The following is a 19542-nucleotide window of genomic DNA, read 5'->3' on the forward strand; positions in this document are numbered from 1 at the left end:
TCCCATCCTTATTACTGAACCAAATATTCCTGTCTGAAAATTCCAAACCTCGCAGAACTGTCTACACTAAAACTGCAAGTCTCTCTTCCCCCTTCTTTTCCACCCTCCTCCCTGAATCTTACTCTTCAGAGATAAACCAGTGGTAACAGTTTGCTGTGTGTCCCTCTAAAGCTCCCCCCACCCCAACATATAAATACATACATATATATGTGCAGTCCCTGGGTGGTGGACTCCCTGAGTAGTGTAAATGGTTAAAACGCTTGGCAGCTAACTGAAAAGTGGGAGGTTTCAGTCCACCGAGAGGTGCCTTGGAAGAATGGCCTGGCAATCCCTTTCTGAAAAATCAGCCACTGAAAACCCAATGGAGCAGTTCTACTCTTCACACATGGGGTCTACGTGAATCAGAATCAACTGGACAACAACCAACAACCACAAACATCACTACAGGGTAAGTTCCAAGAGCGCCAAGACCATCACTGCCTTGTGGACTACTGTATCCCCTGTCTACAGCACATTGCCTGGTGAGAGCTGGTTCTCAGTAAGTGGTGGCTGACGAGTGAATGAATGACAGACAAGGCACCGTTTTCATAGTGCTCTGTCTGGTTCTCCTCAGCAGAAAACCCCAGGGATGCGGGTTGAGCTCACTCTGCCCTTCCTAGCACCTGAGCTGTGTAGACAAACACCACAGAAGAGGAGACAGGTTCTCAAGTCTTGAGGCCTTGAAAATCTTTTTTGGGGAGACATAGTCATCTGTTATTATCCTTACCCATGCAAGTTAGAAATTACTTCTCAAGTCAATGTTTTTTCAAACATCTAAACTTCTGTGATCATCTGTAAAAAGTAGCTTTTATTAAGACTTCTAAATTAGGGAGCTTGACATGAGAAACAAAACCATACTCTCAGAGTTTTTGCAACGGCATTGTTTTTTGTGGCATATTTTAATTGTGGCATAATACTAATGACTGATCACTGATGTGAGCATTTTATCTGGAAATGATCATTTTCCATAAAACAATCTATTTTTTAACGTTTGCAGAATCTTCTTTTAAGAAGACAAAATTTTGCCGGTCCTTAATGTGGACAGGGCAGACATGTCAACAGGAAACCCAGGAATTCACTGTCCTTTCTTAGCTCTTTTTTGCTCCCTCCAACTAGGCTGGCAAACACCTGACTCCAGGCTCTCTCAGCTTTAGGTAGACTCGTCTGCCATGTATCAAGAAGCACTTCTCTGAAAATAAACTGTAGCACAAATAAGTGTCTACCAAATTATCAAATACCTGGGTGTTAGAGACTGAATTGTGTCCCCCTAAAAATACGTGTTGGAATCCTAGCCTGGTAAGCGTGGATCTAATCCTATTTGGGGGTAAGGTTTTCTTTGTTATGTTAATGAGGTCATGTCAGAGCAGGGTATGTCTTAAACTCAATCATTTTTGAGATACAAAAAGAGCAGATTCGACACAGAGAAGCAAGCACGAACGGAGGAACAATCGACTCCACGTGGAGATCTCTGAGGAAGGCCGAGAAGAAAGCTAGAGAAGCTGTGACAGGGGCTTCCCCCCAGAGATGACTGAGACAGCCATCCGCTAGAGCCCAGGCCCTCAATTCGGAAGCCTAGCCTCCTAAACAGCAAGAAACTCAGTTTATGTTTGTTAAAGCCACCCACTTGTGTAGCACTAAGGAGCAGCACGCAAACCCAGGTGAACTCAACACTTCTCATAAAGACTCATGATTGCCAACGTCTACCTAGCTACCAAACCAATAAACCAAACCCAGCGCCGTCGAGTCGATTCCGACTCATAGCGACCCTACAGGACAGAGTAGAACTGCCCCATAGAGTTTCCAAGGAGGACCTGGCTGATTTGAACTGCCGACCCTTCGGTTAGCAGCCGTAGCACTTAGCCACTAGCCGCCAGGGTTTCCTACTTAGCTATAGTTTGGGAAAAACGTTTAAAACGCCTCCGTCATCTCAAGGTAACGGTTGTCATGGAGCAAATGAAGGAAATTGGAAATTCTTAATTCTTTTCCCTCTCCCCTGTCACATCAAAACCCTCTCCCCAGCCTTATAATCTCTTTTCAGCTTCCTGGCTACCAGCTCTTCCTCACCAACCGCAGACCCACTTCCTCACCAACAGTACTCAGAAAATAGATTTCCTCTGTTTTTAGAAGAGATTTGATGATACCCAGGGACCATTTTGTTTCCCTGCCAGGTTCATAATGGAAGTAAACAGAAAAATAACTTTCACTTTACTGAAATTTGGTCTGTTGCAAGCTGGATTGGAATGTACTCTTCTGCTGGGACCATCGGTGACTCCAGACTGTTCTGTGTGGCACTGTATCCTTTGGAGTAAAGACAGTCCCCAAATAACGGACAATTGGTAATAATCGCTGAGACTGAGCTTCCCTGAAAAAACATAAAAATCCTGACTGCAGGTATGAGTGTGTGTCTCCATACAACCTTCTGTTTTTAAAAATAATGCCCTTAGAGATAATACATTAAAGAATGTGAAGTAGGCTACAGCAAATCACTTCCCTCCTCCTCCTCTTCCTTCTTGAACGTGCCTACCTTTAGCGTGAGACATACTGAAATATACTCCTGTGCATTTTTGTACGTTTTACGTATTTACTTTTGCCTCTGTGTGTTTATCATCAAGGTTCCTCTAAACATATTAGAGACACGCCCAAGGTGGATACTATCTTAGGCCAATGAACACTTCAAGATTTTGGTGGCTTACTTTGTTTACAGGCAGTTAACTCCTCCTGGATCTCATACAGAACAGCCTAACAGATGTACTCAGAATATACACACTCATAAATTTCACTCTCCACTATACCTTAATTGGGTGAATATACGTCTCATTTGTAGATAAATATCAGTTAACTCAAGTTGCAGGCAAGTAACGTACCTCTTTGTCCAACAGCATTTTTCTAGTTATTTATTTGGAAAGAAAATCAAACTTTTTTTTTTCCATTTTAAGAAAACGGTGCTTTTGAAAATGTAATTAATAGGAAACAAAAATTATCTGATGTTGTCTGTTGGAACTCTGTAACTTGTTAAGTTGTGGATTATAGTGTGTAACATTTTCACCAGCAATTCGTGGTTGCGAGTCTGAGCCTTGCAGCTACCCATGTCTGGGGACATGCAAGAGAAGAAATCCGACGCTAAGTCATGAGAGGAGTTGGGAGGGATCTTTTCAAAAAGATTTTGTAGTAGAGAGGGTTAGAAACTGGCAAAATTGTCACGAAAGGAGAGACTGGAAGGAGGGAGTAGGCTGACTCATTAGGAGGAGAGTAAGTGGGAGTATGGAGTAAGGTGTATATAAGCTTACATGTGACAGACTGACTTGATTTGTAAACGTTCACTTAAAGCTCAATAAAAATTATAAAAAAAAAAAAAAGATTTTGTAGATCTCCCTTTAGTCACATTACTTGGGTGGTTTTCACGGGCGACCACAGATGACTTCAGTTGGGATCCATGAGGCAGGAGAATACAGTAAAGGAGAGAACCCAGCTCCCTCCCGGTATGCCTGCCTTTGACTAACATCCACTCTTTGGAGGTGAATAAGGTAAATTAAAAACCAAACCAGTTGCTGTTGACCCACATGTGTCAGCATAGTTCTCTGTCCTGTAGGGTTTTCAATGGCTAATTTTTTGGAAGTAGATCACCAGGCCGTTCTTCCAAGATCCCTCTGGGTGGACTGGAATGGCCAAGCTTTCAGTTAGCAGCCAAGTGTGGTAACTGTTTGTACTACCCAGGGTCTCTGGGTAATCCACAATAAATGCCAAAGCACCAAGACAAAGTCTCCAGGGAAGTTTTCATTCAACAGGGTCCTTCAAACAGGGGCCCAAAGAACCAGCTCAATAAAATCAGGCTCCAAGGAATTTGTAATCTTCCCATTTGCTATTTTCTGTTTTTCTTTATCAACTTGTGTGAAAAGCTTTAGAATTTTTTTCTGTCTTGAAATTTTATATCTCCTCTCATGGAGTAATTATCCTAATCCCATTATTAAACTGTAATCTACTTAAAAAGAAAGAAAGAAAGAAAGAAAGAAACCTCCCCCTGAACCATTAAGTAGACGCAAGTACTCATCCAAAGAGAAGGAGGCAAAGGGTGGTGTTAGCTTTGCCCTCTCAGACACTCAACACTGAGGTTCGACTTGACGATACGCAAAATTTTAATAAAGAAGCTTTATTTGCTTCTTAATATTTACAGTGAATTGTATTTTATGTTTGTATGTTCTTACATCTATTCAACTCAGGAAGAATCTACTCATGTGTGTCTGCTATGGAAAGGACTACAACACTAGCTTCAAAGTTAGCTTTCTGCAAGTCAGGCTTGCCGATATGGTCTGCAGATGGGATGGACCTGCACCCAACCAGGAAATACTTCAAAGTAAACCCAAGGAAAGCTGACGGGTTTTTGTAAGGTTTTATATTATCCTCTAAAGAACACCGATGATGGGCCATGTTTTCAAGGACTTATTTCAATATCATTTTTTTTTAAACCTCTAGTCAATTTTGTCCACAAATTGAATACCAGTGATTCAGACATTTATGTCCATTGCTAGATGAGCTCAATTCCTTTGGCCTTGTATGTAACTATAATTGGGTGGTGACATCAGACCATCACTCCACTTATGAATATGTACCTTTCATTTGTTGGTAAACTTACAAGGCTCAGGGGTGAGTTACTGATCTGGGAATAACATACTCTTTCATACTCAAAACAACACTGTTGACCCAACCTCAATAAGACCTGGGGTTAGCCATTTTTTCCAAACATAATGATGGATTTGCACCCATCTGTTTACACTCCACTGCCTGTCCCCAGAGGGGTCAACGTTATACAATAATAAGATAATAAACCTAGGGTTAAGAGTGAGATTTGTGATCTTGATTCACCCCACGCTGAATTCTGCTGTTCTGTGACTACTGAGGCTCCTGTTCTTTCCCAGTAGTTTACTACTGAAGTCGGAACCTCCCAGCTGCTCCCTGGGAGTAGAGACCTGGTGATCTGCTCCCATAATGATTACAGCCTAGGAAACCCTATGGGGCAGTTCCACTCTGTCCTGTAGGGTTGCTTTGAGTCTGAATCGACTTGATGGCACACAACAACAATAACAACACCACCAATGAGGTTGAACCATATGAAATTGATGCTTTTGTGGGCTACAGAAGTTGGATATTGGATTTTTTCATAGGGTTCAACCTAATACCAAAAGAACTTCACGGGGTTGTTTTGTTATTTTCTTATTCTTTGGACTTTGTAACATCAGTTCAAGAATATTCTTAACAATGTTTTTGTTCATGTTTCCTGGTAGCTGTTTGTCTTTTTATTTTTAAATGTGTGTTGTTGTTGTTAGGTGCGGTTGGGTCGGTTCTGACTCATAGCAACCCTGTGTACAACAGAACGAAACACTGCCCGGTCCTGCACCATCCTCACAATCATTGTTATGCTTGAGCCCATTGTTGCAGCCACTGTGTCAATCCATCTCATTGAGGGTCTTCCTCTTTCTTGCTGACCCTCTACTTTACCAAGTGTGATGTCCTTCTCCAGGGACTGGTCCCTCCTGATAACATGTCTGAAGTAGGTGAGACAGTTTCATTATCCTTGCTTCTAAGGAACATTCTGGGTACACTTCTTCCAGGACTGATTCTTTCATTCTTCTGGCAGTTGATGGTATATTCAATATCCTTTACCAACACCACAATTCAAAAGCGTCAATTCTTCTTCAGTCTTCCTTATTCATCATCCCGGTTTTGCGTGCATACGAAGCAAGTGAAAAGGCTGTAGAAGTGGTTTTAAAGCTTCTTCTGTTTCTTGATTACTTTGCATAATTCAGCAAGAAAGACCAAATATGTTTCTTTTATACCAACAACACATTAAACACAACACAATTTCTAAGCCTAAACTTCAATACGTTTTTTAAGGAACCAAATGTAATATGTTGTGCCGACCTCATGCAACAAGCAAGCTTGTGGCAGCCAGATGGCTGTTGGCTTTCAGCTAAAAGGTTTACACGGTGTCTGAAATAATAACAACGTGTCTCCCGTGGTCAGTGCGAGCCCTTTCTCTGTGGCACTATTTACAGTGAGTCAGGTAAATCTCTGATCTCTCACACATATCCCTGTGTGAGGAATTTCCCAGGCACTTCCAGGAAATGACAAACGTATGAATGAATTTCAAAATGTCCACTTAAAAAAATACATACTCAGTTCTAGGTCAGTCCTGGTAGGAAACATCAGAATCAAAAGAAAATACTTCCTATCTCCCCTCTACCTTTTTTTTTTTAAGTAAAGATGATGGATTCATTCAATATTTCAGAAACAACCCCAAGTCACCTAGTTAACTCTCCAACTCCCAAAGTAATTCAAGACAATAAGAAATATCATGTGCTTTTGACTAGATGCTTGAAGCAACTCTGCAGGATTTCCACAAGAATAAATCTCACTGTACAGGAAAATTTTAATGCTCTGAGGCAAACTTGAAAAAAAAAGAAACAACTATTCTAGTAGATGGAAATGTTTCTAACCTTATTTTTGCTATAGACTCCTTCTGTCAAACTGGGTAATTCAGTTCATCCCTCTTACTTTAAATTCTCCAGCCTATGACTGGGTTGTGGGATGCATCAAATGCATAGGGCTTTAGCAACACAGATAATTGTAAAGAATTTACTTCGAGTTTTCAGCTATTCCTAAGCTTTGGTATATTTAATTATCTAAAACTTATACTTGAATATGATCAATATAAATTTTATTATCATCATTTAAAAAAGAATTTTAAGAAGGCTCGTCAGAAAATTATTGGAAACACCTTTGGAAATGTCAGATTCTGTACAAAAACAAAAAACCAAACCCACTGCTGTCAAGTCGATTCCCACTCATAGTGATGCTATAGGACAGAGTGGAACTGCCCCATAGGGTTTCCAAGGAGCGGCTGGTGGAATCAAACTGCTGACCCTTTGGTTAGCAGCTGGTTCTCAACCACTCTGCCACCAGGAGACCAGATTTTAAAAAACACAAAAACCAAACCTGTTGCTGTCAAGTCAATTCGGACTCACAGCAACCCCGTATGACAGAGTAGAGCTGCCCCACAGGGTTTCCAAGGTTGGGAGCTTTACGGGAGCAGATCACCAGGTCCTTTCTCCCGCAGAGTGGCTAGCGGGTTTGAACTGCTGACGTTTTGGTTAGCAGCCAAGTGCTTAACTGCTGCACCACCAGGGCTCCTTACAGACACAGCGAGTAATAATATTCGCCATTACTAAGTGCTGACCCTCCTTTTCTCTTTGTGAGGGTGTATACTTTCCTCTGACTTGGGCAGTGAGGGGAATAGAATATAGAGTACGGAAAACAGGATACTCCTAGTGAGCCGGAATCTACTCGATGGCACTGAGTTTTTTTTTGTTTTGTTTTTTTGCTGGGTGGTACAGTTAATGCACTTGGCTACTAACTGAAAGGTTGTAGGTTCGAATCTAACCAGAAGCACCTTGGAAGAAAAGCGTGGCGTACTTGTTTTGAAAAAATCAGCCATTGAAAACCCTGTAGAGCACAGTTCTACTCTGATACACGTGGGTTTGCCATGAGTAAGAGCTGACTTGATGGGAACTGGTAATTGGTGATAATACCTAAACCTGGAAGGGGATAACTGTTAGTGGGTGGGTGTATATGAATTGGATTCACTACCCTTGGGCTGTGTTTCCTTCTGGAGGGTGAGCTGCCTGGCTTTTTCCATGAGGGTTGTAGCCTGTGAGAAGATGGCACATCCTCCAAGAGTGTTAGGACTTCCCAGTAAATCTCAAGGGCAGAGCACGGCTCCTACCTCAGAAAGGCTGTAGGGAAGGCCTGCTTTGCTCCAACAGTGCCATCTAGTCATCCAAGCCTGTTTAGCCCACCACCCAGCAGACAGATCCCATCCCTGGCATGCTGGCATTTTAGGACCTGTGTCTCAAACCCATTGCCTTTTCCAGGGCCAGGACTGGGGCACAAAATTTAAAACTATGCTCCAAAACTTAGTAATCAAGGTTAATAATGTTTTTAAAAAATCAAAATTAACCCCTGAAACTCCATGCTGAACAAAATATCGAAATTGTAAATAAAGACGGGATCAGCATCCCTGCTTCTTCCTCTTGTCTTAGGCTCCAGTATGGCTCAGCCAAGCACTGTGACTGATTCTGTCTTTAAAAATTTACTGTTTTTGGTGTCCCCTTAAATAGCACATGTGAGGAAAGTCTGAGCCCTTGAAGGTTCTGTTCCTATTTTTCCCTTTGTTGTCTGACGCGCTCCACTTCGCTTCCGGACTACAGTTTTGCCTATTTCTTTTGAGACTCTAATCTCCAAGAGGTTGTGGATGGGAAATATCCCTGTCGCAGACCTTACTTCAGGGACCACAGCCGTCCCTCCCTGGATTTGCCCAAACCAGAAACGATGTATCTTCAAGGTTCAGAAAAAGTCAGAAAGTGGTGAACTCAGGTGATTCAAAAGAGAATCTACGATACGATTGATCTTACTGGAAAAAAATATAATTAAAATAATATAAGGGAGTTTTGAAAATTATCTATTTTGCAAGAGATCCAGAAAATGGTATGGCAATGGATGTGACTTGAGCTACTTTTTTTTTTTTTTTTCCAATAATGTCAGAAATGTTGCACTTTCGCGGAGTCGAGAGCACTTACCTTCGATGGTACACTGATCAGGGACTGGAATCTTCTTCCCGATTTCCACGGCGTAGGCTTTCACCTGACTGAGGTTTTCCTTTAAGTGCAAGTACAGCTTATCTTGGTATCCTATAGGACTTGCGGCTGTCCCTGCAGTTCCCTCCTGAAAGCTTTCCTTAACTGTTTCTGGCAAATTCTCTGATTCTATATGTATAATACTTGGGTGCAAAGCTGAAAAATTTCCCAGCTGTGATCTCTCAGTGTCTGCCTTACAGGGCGACTTGTCATTTTCTTGGCTAAGTGGGTCTATTTCTGAAAGAGAGATGCCGGCTGGTCTATCTCCGTTCTCCACATCTTCCCCGTCATTTGAACTCACACCGTTCATTAGCACCGTGTGCAAAGCCAAACTTTTTGACCTGCAACACAAAGGGAAAGTTAAAACGGTTAAAGAAGTTGAGCTACCATCCACTGACAAGTAAAAGAAAGAACAACACTGGGACAAAATGTTACCTCCTCTGGAGTGGGAAGCTGAAAATTAATGTTGTTAGCAGATTTGATAAAAGAGACCACCAACAAGCCGTGTGATAACCCAGGCCTTTGGAGATCTGGTCCACCTCCAAAAATCAAAGATTTAACGATCCGTTTCATGGTAAGGCTGGCTACAAAATGGTAGGTTTGTGTAACTTTATTATTTTCCTACTTCTTTGCTTTCTCATCAGAAATCAAGGGAAGCTTTTGACAGTCATTCTCAACAGTGGTTAAGAGCTTGGCTGCTAACTGAAAGGTCAGCAGTTCAAATCCACCAGCTGCTCCTTGGAAACCCTATGAGGCAGTTCTCCTCTGTCCAATAGGGTTGCTACGGGAATTGACTCAAAGGCAAATTTTTTTTTTTTGAAATATTTAAAAAGTGTTTTTTAAAAATAAGTCACGTTTGTTTTCCATTTGTATTCCGCTACTTAAAATAATGAGATTCTTTGGGCAAATGGAACCACTACAGATAACATTTCTTTCGTGAAAGGCTAGAAAGGACTCTGTTTAAGATATTTAAGATATTTTAAAATCAGCCTATAACAGCGTGATAACGAAACTAATAGCAAACATGAAGTGCATACTTAAAAAAAAACAATCAAACACAATTTATACCTGTTAAATCTAACGTCTTTTCTTTCTTCCTTAGAAACTTGGCCCAAACTGTATCTTCTGATAGAGCCAGGGGTACTGCTCTCAGCACTGACTTTGTCTTCAAATGCCTGTATTTTCACTTGGAGTTTCTCATGGTCCTCGTTTTGATCTACAGCAAGCTTGGTTTCTTCCAGCGTCTTGGGAGATTCCATTTCAGCACTGGTTTTTCTCCTAAAGGAATAAAAATTGTTGCTTTAAACAGTGGTCACACATCCCATCAGAACAGTGTCACTCCCTAGCTGGTTCTTATTCAAAAATGAAGGCTTTATCTGATAAATTTCTTTCATTAGTCATTTAACAGATATTTATTGAGTACCTATTATGGACATAGGTCTCTGAAATTGCTTCTATAGCTTATTCTGCCTGAAGCTTAGAAACATTGGTATTCATGTCAACTTTGTACTGGAAATTCTTTCTGAAGAATTCAGAGAATAAAAAAGCAGTTTTATGGAGTCCTCAGTGATACAAATGGCTAAGCACTCTGCTACTAACCAAAAGGTTGGTGGTTTGAATCCACCCAGAGTCACCATGGAAGAAAGGCCTGATGAAATAATTTGGAAAGGTCACAGCCATGAAAACCCTATGGACCGCCTGAAGCACATGGGGTTGCCATGAATTGGAATCAACCCCACAGCAAGTGGTTACCATATTCTCATCTAGAGGCCATCCAAAAATAGGGCCTTCATGGGAAATTCATGCCAGACATGGAAGAATAGTCATATCTCATAGGAACTTCACATTTACTGATATGTTTCTACTGAAGTATAAGAAAGTAGAATAAGAACATTTCATGTGGACTATGCAAATTCATGGTTTTGTTCATCTTATGGAAATCAGTGTAATTATTTCATCTTAGGAAGCAATAAAAATCTTTCTGAGTTTTAAGACATTGGAGGTAAGTGGTTTTCCAGGAATGATATTAATAGTTCCAAATATCTTTTATAAGGATGAGGAGATAGTTAAGCCTTTTTTTTTTTTTAAGAAAATGCCATGCTAGAGTGGCTCTGGGTATCCTGGGTTATGAAGGGTGCCTGGATGAATAAGGGGCAGATCAGATTAATGGAGCAGACAGGAAAGACAGTGAGACGGAGAGAGAAGGGACGCCACGAAGGAAGGCATGGACGCAGGAAGATGGTTTGGAGTCAAACTGTGAGGCAAAGTGAGGAGTAAAGGTTTTGTATTTGTTTTAATGTCTAGTTAGTTCTTTTTTTTCTTGTAATTTTTCTCATCTATCTAGTCCTTGGATGCCAAGAACTATTCTCCAAGAACTCTTAAAATTAACTCATTTTTTGTTTATTGGGTACCAGGCTCTAGATAGGAGTCCTTGAACTTTATTTCAGGATTTTCTTTTTTTATTGTGCGTTAGATGAAGTTTTACAGAGCAAATCAGTTTCTCATTAAATAATTAATACACATATTTCTTGTGACATTGGTTGCCAACTCCACGATGTGTCAGTACTCTCTCTTCTTGACCTTGGGTTCCCCATTACCAGCTTTCCTGTCCCCTCCTTCCTTTTCGCCCTTACCCCTGGGTTGGTGTGCCCGTTTAGTCTTGTTTTGTTTTATGGGCCTGTCTAATCTTTGGCTGAAGGGTGAACCTCAGGAGTGACTTCATTATGGAGCTATAAGGGTGTCTGGGGGCCATACTCTCAGGGTTTCTCTAGTCTCTTGTCAAACCGGTAAGTCAAACTGATCCTTTATTTTTCAGTTAGAATTTTGTTCTACATTTATCTCCAGCTCTGTCCGGGACCCTCTATTGTGATCCCTGTCAGAGCAGTTGGTGGTTGTAGCTGGGTACCATTTAGTTGTGCTGGACTCAGTGTGGTAGAGCTGTGGTAGTTGTGGTCCACTAGCCCTTTGGACTAATCTTTCCCTTGTGTCTTTGGTTTTCTTCATTCTCCTTTGCTCCAGATGGGGTGGGACCAGTGGAGTGTCTTAGATGGCCACTCACAAGTTTTAAGACTCCAGATGCTACTCACCAAAGTAGAATTTAGAACATTTTCTTTATAAACTGTGTTATGCAATTCAGCTAAATGTTCCCCAAGATATTTAAGAAATTCCAATAACTGGGCTCATTAAAACTTAAAAATATATAAAGCACAAAGTATACCCCAATAGTGTATATATCAGAATCTGAGAATTATACAAAATTTTAAATCTCTTGAACCTCAGGAGTGACTTCATTATGGAGCTATAAGGGTGTCTGGGGGCCATACTCTCAGGGTTTCTCTAGTCTCTTGTCAAACCGGTAAGTCAAACTGATCCTTTATTTTTCAGTTAGAATTTTGTTCTACATGTGAGTTGGTTAGAGTAACAATTTAAGAACTGTTATTGCTCTCTTTCTCTATAAAGCTCTCTGCCTTGACACAGTTACAATAACAGCATTTTTCTTCCAAAACACTTCATTTCATGATTATGGTAAACCTTCCAAGGTAATTTTGTTGGATTGGTTTCTGATTTTTTTAAATAAATTTTTCTCACTTATTGTTATGGATTAAGGAGCTCTGGTAGCACAGAGGTTAAAGCACTCAACTGCTAACCGAAAGGTGGGCAGTTCAAACCCACCAGCCGCTCCATGGGAGAAAAATGTGGCAGTCTGCTTCTGTAAAGATTACAGCCTTGGAAACCCTATGGGGCAGTGGGTTTGGTTTTGGTTTATTGTTGTAGATTGGACTGTGTTCCCCCAACAGATATTTGTGAAGTGACCTTGCTTGGAAATAGGATCTTTGAAGATCTTATAAGTTAACATGAGGTCATACCACAGTAGGGTGTGTTCTGATTCCATCTGAGTGGTATCTCATAAGAGAACAGTTACAGAGAATTATAAAGAAAAACAGCCATGTGACCGCAGAGTCAGATGCAAGCCAAGGAATGCCAACTTTTGGTGGGTGTCACCAGCAACTAGGAGAGAAACATGGCATGGAGCCTCTCTCAGAGCCCTCAGAGGGAATCCATACTGCTGACATCCTGATTGGGACTTTGCACTAAGCATGGGGCATCGTAGGCAAAGCCCACCTTCACTGCTAACTGCATGGTAAGGGTCAGCATAAACCCAGTTCCCACCTGGAAATGGACCCAGTCTTTGCCTTCCCACTACTCTGTCCTTTTTGCCATTTCATTTTCCTAGTAATTTATTTTTATTGTACTTTACCAAAGTATAATTTTGTGAGGGACTGAAAATTAAACACTGTTTCTTCACCACAGATAGTTTGCAAAGCACCATTCTAAAGCACAATTATAAAATTTCATATTTAACATTGTATGTCATTTTCAGCCCTGATTATTCAGTTTGTTCAACTGCTCCCCTGCTTTTTAGCAACACATTTTAATGCCTTACTGCTTGCCAGCTTTGTTTCCATAACTGCAATTCAATAAAAGTTTCAAAAGCTAAAAAAAAAAGGGATTATGTGGTTGACAAAATGGCATCAGTGGTTGGGTGGACAATGCCTCTAAGACTTGTCTTTACCAAAACTTAAGCCTAGCTTTCCTGTATATCAGGCCATCCTTGTTGATCAATGAAATCCTGACAGCGTTTCAATAGCAAATTGTATAAGCTGTTCAGAAATAAACTTCTTTTGCTTCCGAGTTTTGTCAGTATAAACCAGTTACTGCTGATATTTGGTGGAGTACCTTTCCACATGCGGTTTGGTGCTACCAGATTCTAGACTCTTCTGCCTCATCATTAGACTAGTTTTATCGTTGACTCAGTTCCTTTGACAGTCAGAATACTGTAAATGGGAGTACATATTTCCCTCAGTCCAGGGTTGCCTTACAGCGTCCCCAGGAGGAAACTCTTGGCATGAGGGAGGTGTTCATAGACACCCACTAACCCCAAAGGGGACAGGTCAGATGCCTCTTGAGTAGAGATGCCAGATAAAATACAGGTCACCCAATCAAATTTGAATTTCAGAAAAACAATAGTATTTTAGTATAGGTATGTCTCAAATGGGACATATTAAAAATTATACTATATTAAAATTATTTTACTTATAATAAACATTTTTTTTGTTTATCTCAATTTCAAACTTTATTGGACATCCTTATTTTTATTTGCCAACCTAGCAGCCCTACTCTGAGGTAAACACCTTTTAGATTATGGGCAGGGGCCTGTACTGCTCATCCTTGTTGCTCAGGGTCTGGGACAGTGCTTGGCACACATAGGTATCAAAAGTGTTTGTGGAACAATTTACAAAGAAAAACATCTCAGCACAAAAAAGTAAGGGGAAAATTAAATTGTAACAACACACATAAAAAGACATCAAAACGACAACACTAAACACTTATCTATAATTACGCTGAATGTAAATGGACTAAATGCACCAATAAAGAGACAGAGAGTCTCAGACTGGATAAGGAAACACAATCCGTCTATATGCTGCCCACAAGAGGCACACCTTAGACTTAGAGACACAAACAAACTAAAACTCACAGTATGGAAAAAAATATATCAAGCAAACAATAAGCAAAAAAGAAGAGGAGTAGCAACATTAATTTCTGACAAAATAGACTTTAGACTTAAATCCACCACAAAGGATAAAGAAGGACACTACATAATGATAAAAGGGACAATTGATCAGGAAGATATAACCATATTAAATATTTATGCACCCAATGACAGGGCTGTAAGATACATAAATCAAATTTTAACAGAACTGAAAAGTGAGATAGACACCTCCACAATTATAGTAGGAGACTTCAACACACCACTTTCGGAGAAGGACAGGACATCCAGTAAGAAGCTCAATAGAGACACAGAAGACCTACTTACAACAATCAACCAACTTGACCTCATTGACTTATACAGAACTCTCCACCCAACTGCTGCAAAGTATACTTTTTTTTCTAGCACACATGGAACATTCTCTAGAATAGACCACATATTAGGTCATAAAACAAACCTTTCCAGAATCCAAAACATCGAAATATTACAAAGCATCTTCTCAGACCACAAGGCCATAAAAGTGGAAATCAATAACAGAAAAATTAGGGAAAAGAAATCAAATACTTGGAAACTGAACAATACCCTCCTGAAAAAAGACTGGGTTATAGAAGACATTAAGGAGGGAACAAGGAAATTCATAGAATGCAACGAGAATGAAAATACTTCCTATCAAAACCTCTGGGACACAGCAAAAGCAGTGCTCAGAGGCCAATTTATATCGATAAATGCACACATACAAAAAGAAGAGAGCCAAAATCAGAGAACTGTCCCTACAACTTGAACAAATAGAAAGTGAGCAACAAAAGAATCTATCAGGCACCAGAAGAAAACAAATAATAAAAATTAGAGCTGAACTAAATGAATTAGAGAACAGAAAAACAATTGAAAGAATTAACAAAGCCAAAAGCTGGTTCTTTGAAAAAATTAACAAAATTGATAAACCATTGGCCAGACTGACTAAAGAAATACAGGAAAGGAAACAAATACCCGAATAAGAAACAAGATGGGCCACATCACAACAGACCCAACTGAAATTAAAAAAATCGTATCAGATTATTACGAAAAATTGTACTCTAACAAATTTGCAAACCTAGAAGAAATGGATGAATTCCTGGAAAAACACTACCTACCTAAACTAACACAATCAGAAGTAGAACAACTAAATAGACCCATAACAAAAAAAGAGATTGAAACGGTAATCAAAAAACTCCCAACAAAAAAAAAACCCTGGCCCAGATGGCTTTAGTGCAGAGTTCTACCAAACTTTCAGAGAAGAGTTAACACCACTACTACCAAAGGTATTTCAAAGCATAGAAAATGACAGAATACTACCTAACTCATTCTATGAAGCCACCATCTCCCTGATACCAAAACCAGGTAAAGACATCACAAAAAAAGAAAATTACAGACCTATATCCCTCATGAACATAGATGCAAAAATCCTCAACAAAATTCTAGCCAATAGAATTCAACAACATATCAAAAAAATAATTCACCACGACCAAGTGGGATTTATTCCAGGTATGCAAGGATGGTTTAATATTAGAAAAACCATTAATGTAATCCACCATATAAATAAAACAAAAGACAAAAACCACATGATCTTATCAATTGATGCAGAAAAGGCATTTGACAAAGTCCAACACCCATTTATGATAAAAACTCTCACCAAAATAGGAATTGAAGGAAAATTCCTCAACATAATAAAGGGCATCTATACAAAGCCAACAGCCAACATCACTCTAAAAGGAGAAAGCCTGAAAGCATTTCCCTTGAGAACGGGAACCAGACAAGGATGCCCTTTATCACCGCTCTTATTCAACATTGTGCTAGAGGTCCTAGCCAGAGCAATTAGGCTAGACAAAGAAATAAAGGGCATCTGGATTGGCAAGGAGGAAGTAAAATTATCTCTATTTGCAGATGACATGATCTTATACACAGAAAACCCTAAGGAATCCTCCAGAAAACTACTGAAACTAATAGAAGAGTTTGGCAGAGTCTCAGGTTATAAAATAAACATACAAAAATCACTTGGATTCCTCTACATCAGCAAAAAGAACATCGAAGAGGAAATAACCAAATCAATACCATTCACAGTAGCCCCCAAGAAGATAAAATATTTCGGAATAAATCTTACCAAAGATGTAAAAGACCTATACAAAGAAAACTACAAAGTACTACTACAAGAAACTAAAAAGGACCTACATAAGTGGAAAAACATACCTTGCTCATGGATAGGAAGACTTAACATAGTAAAAATGTCTATTCTACCAAAAGCCATCTATACATACAATGCACTTCCCATCCAAATTCCAATGTCATTTTTTGATGTGATAGAGAAACAAATCACCAACTTCATATGGAAGGGAAAGAAGCCTCAGATAAGCAAAGCATTACTGAAAAAGAAGAAGAAAGTGGGAGGCCTCACTCTACCTGATTTCAGAAGCTATTATACAGCCACAGTAGTCAAAACAGCCTGGTACTGGTACAACAACAGACACATAGACCAATGGAACAGAATGGAGAACCCAGATATAAATCCATCCACATATGAGCAGCTGATATTTGACAAAGGCCTGGTGTCAGTTAATTGGGGAAAAGATAGTCTTTTTAACAAATGCTGCTGGCATAACTGGATATCCATTTGCAAAAAAATGAAACAGGACCCATACCTCACACCATGCACAAAAACTAACTCCAAGTGGATCAAAGACCTAAACATAAAGACTAAAACGATAAAGATCATGGAAGAAAAAATAGGGACAACATTAGGAGCCCTAATATAAGGCATAAACAGAATACAAAACATTACCAAAAATGACGAAGAGAAACCAGATAACTGGGAGCTCCTAAAAATCAAACACCTATGCTCATCTAAAGACTTCACCAAAAGAGTAAAAAGACCACCTACAGGCTGGGAAAGAATTTTCAGCTATGACACCTCCAACCAGCACCTGATCTCTAAAATCTATATGATTCTGTCGAAACTCAACCACAAAAAGACAAACAACCCAATCAAGAAGTGGGCAAAGGATATGAACACGCAATTCACTAAAGAAGAGATTCAGGCAGCTAACAGATGCAGGAGAAAATGCTCTCGATCATTAGCCATTAGAGAAATGCAAATTAAAACTACGATGAGATTCCATCTCACTCCAACAAGGCTGGCATTAACCCAAAAAACACAAAATAATAAATGTTGGAGAGGCTGCGGAGAGATTGGAACTCTTATACACTGCTGGTGGGAATGTAAAATGGTACAACCACTTTGGAAATCTATCTGGCGTTATCTTAAACAGTTAGAAATAGAACTACCATACAACCCAGAAATCCCACTCCTCGGAATATACCCTAGAGAAATATGAGCCTTCACACAAACAGATACATGCATACCCATGTTTATTGCAGCTCTGTTTACAATAGCAAAAAGCTGGAAGCAACCAAGGTGTCCATCAACGGATGAATGGTTAAATAAATTGTGGTATATTCACACGATGGAATACTACGCATCGATAAAGAACAGTGACGAATCTGTGAAACATTTCATAACATGGAGGAACCTGGAAGGCATTATGCTGAGCGAAATTAGTCAGAGGCAAAAGGACAAATATTGTATAAGACCACTATTATAAGATCCTGAGAAATAGTACAAACTGAGAAGAACACATACTTTTGCGGTTACGAGGTGGGGAGAGAGGGAGGGTGGGAGAGGGTTTTTTACTGATTAATTAGTAGTTAAGAACTGCTTCAGGTGAAGGGAAGGACAATACTCAATACATGGAAGGTCAGCTCAACTGGACTGGACCAAAAGCAAAGAAGTTTCCAGGATAAACTGAATGCTTCAAAGGTCAGCGGAGCAAGGGCGGGGGTTTGGGGACCATGGTTTAAGGGGACTTCTAAGTCAATTGGCAAAATAATTCTATTATGAAAACATTCTGCATCCCACTTTGAAATGTGGCGTCTGGGGTCTTAAATGCTAACAAGCGGCCATCTAAGATGCATCAATTGGTTTCAACCCACCTGGATGAAAGGAGAATGAAGAACACCAAGGTCACACGATAACTAAGAGCCCAAGAGACAGAAAGGGCCACATGAACTAGAGATCTACATCATCCTGAGACCAGAAGAACTAGTTGGTGCCCGGCCACAATCGATGACTGCCCTGGCAGGGAGCACAATAGAAAACCCCTGAGGGAGCAGGAGATCAGTGGGATGCAGACCCCAAATTCTCATAAAAAGACCAGACTTAATGGTCTGACTGAGACTAGAGGAATCCCGGCGGTCATGGTCCCCAAACCTTCTGTTGGCCCAGGACGGGAACCATTCCCGAAGACAACTCATCAGACATGAAAGGGACTGGACAGTGGGTAGGGGAGAGATGCTGATGAAGAGTGAGCTACTTGTATCAGGTGGACACTTGAGACTGTGTTGGCATCTCCTGTCTGGAGCGGGGATGGGAGGATAGAGAGAGTTGGAAGCTGGCAAAATTGTCAGGAAAAGAGATACTGGAAGGGCTGACTCACTAGGGGGAGAGCAAGTGGGAGTACGGAGTAAGGTGTATATAAACTTATATTTGACAGTTTGACTTGATTTGTAAACGTTCACTTGAAGCTTAATAAAAGTTAATTAAAAAAAAAAGTGTTTGTGGAATAAGTGAACTAAGACTACCTTGGAGTCTGAAGCCAGCCTGCCCCATCACTTCTCCTGAATCACTGGGGTGGGGAGTGGAGAGGTACCATTTGCTGAACATGGAATGTGGAGAGAACCTGGGAACAAGAGAGGCAGCAACAGAGGGATTTGCAAGGGAGCAGATACGAAGAGTGAAGAGGAATTGATGAAATATCTGGGCCAGAGAAGTGATTTCTAGATACAAGGCTGATGAGTGTTACGGATGAGTGAAGTTCTCAACTCAAAGACTTTCTCTTATGCAAAGTCTCATTTGGTTTTATGATTCAGAGATTTGTATAACACAGAAGTTAGGTGAGGGGGTGGTAATGAAGAGTCACTGAAGGAAAATAGCCTAAATGTCCATCAGCAAATGAATGGATAAACGAATTGCGGTATATACATACAATGGAATGTAACTCAGACACAGAGCGTGAAGCCCTGATACCTGCTACGACATGGATGGACCTTGAAAACATTATGCTCAGTGAAGTAAGTCAATCACGAAAGGACAAATATTGTAAGATCTCACCCATATGAAATACCTGGGATAGGCAAATGTATAGGGATCAAGTTTAATGGTGGCTACCAAAGGCGGGAGGG

The 19542-nt window shown here is 40.3% G+C and overlaps 1 protein-coding gene across 2 annotated transcripts in view; it reads right to left on the minus strand.

Moving 5' to 3' along the window:
- VEPH1 (ventricular zone expressed PH domain containing 1) overlaps positions 1–19542 on the minus strand; it is a 251398-nt gene that overhangs the window by 95597 nt on the left and 136259 nt on the right. For both annotated transcript variants that reach the window (XM_003416131.4, XM_003416132.4), the window contains exons 7-8: positions 9795–10004; positions 8670–9067 (exon numbers count right to left, since the gene is read on the minus strand). In XM_003416131.4, coding sequence (XP_003416179.1) covers positions 8670–9067; positions 9795–10004 — 608 coding nt within the window. The remainder of the gene's footprint in view (positions 1–8669; positions 9068–9794; positions 10005–19542) is intronic.

Source organism: Loxodonta africana, chromosome 23 (genome assembly GCF_030014295.1).
Source record: "Loxodonta africana isolate mLoxAfr1 chromosome 23, mLoxAfr1.hap2, whole genome shotgun sequence".
In the NCBI taxonomy this organism is placed as follows: Eukaryota; Metazoa; Chordata; class Mammalia; order Proboscidea; family Elephantidae; genus Loxodonta; species Loxodonta africana.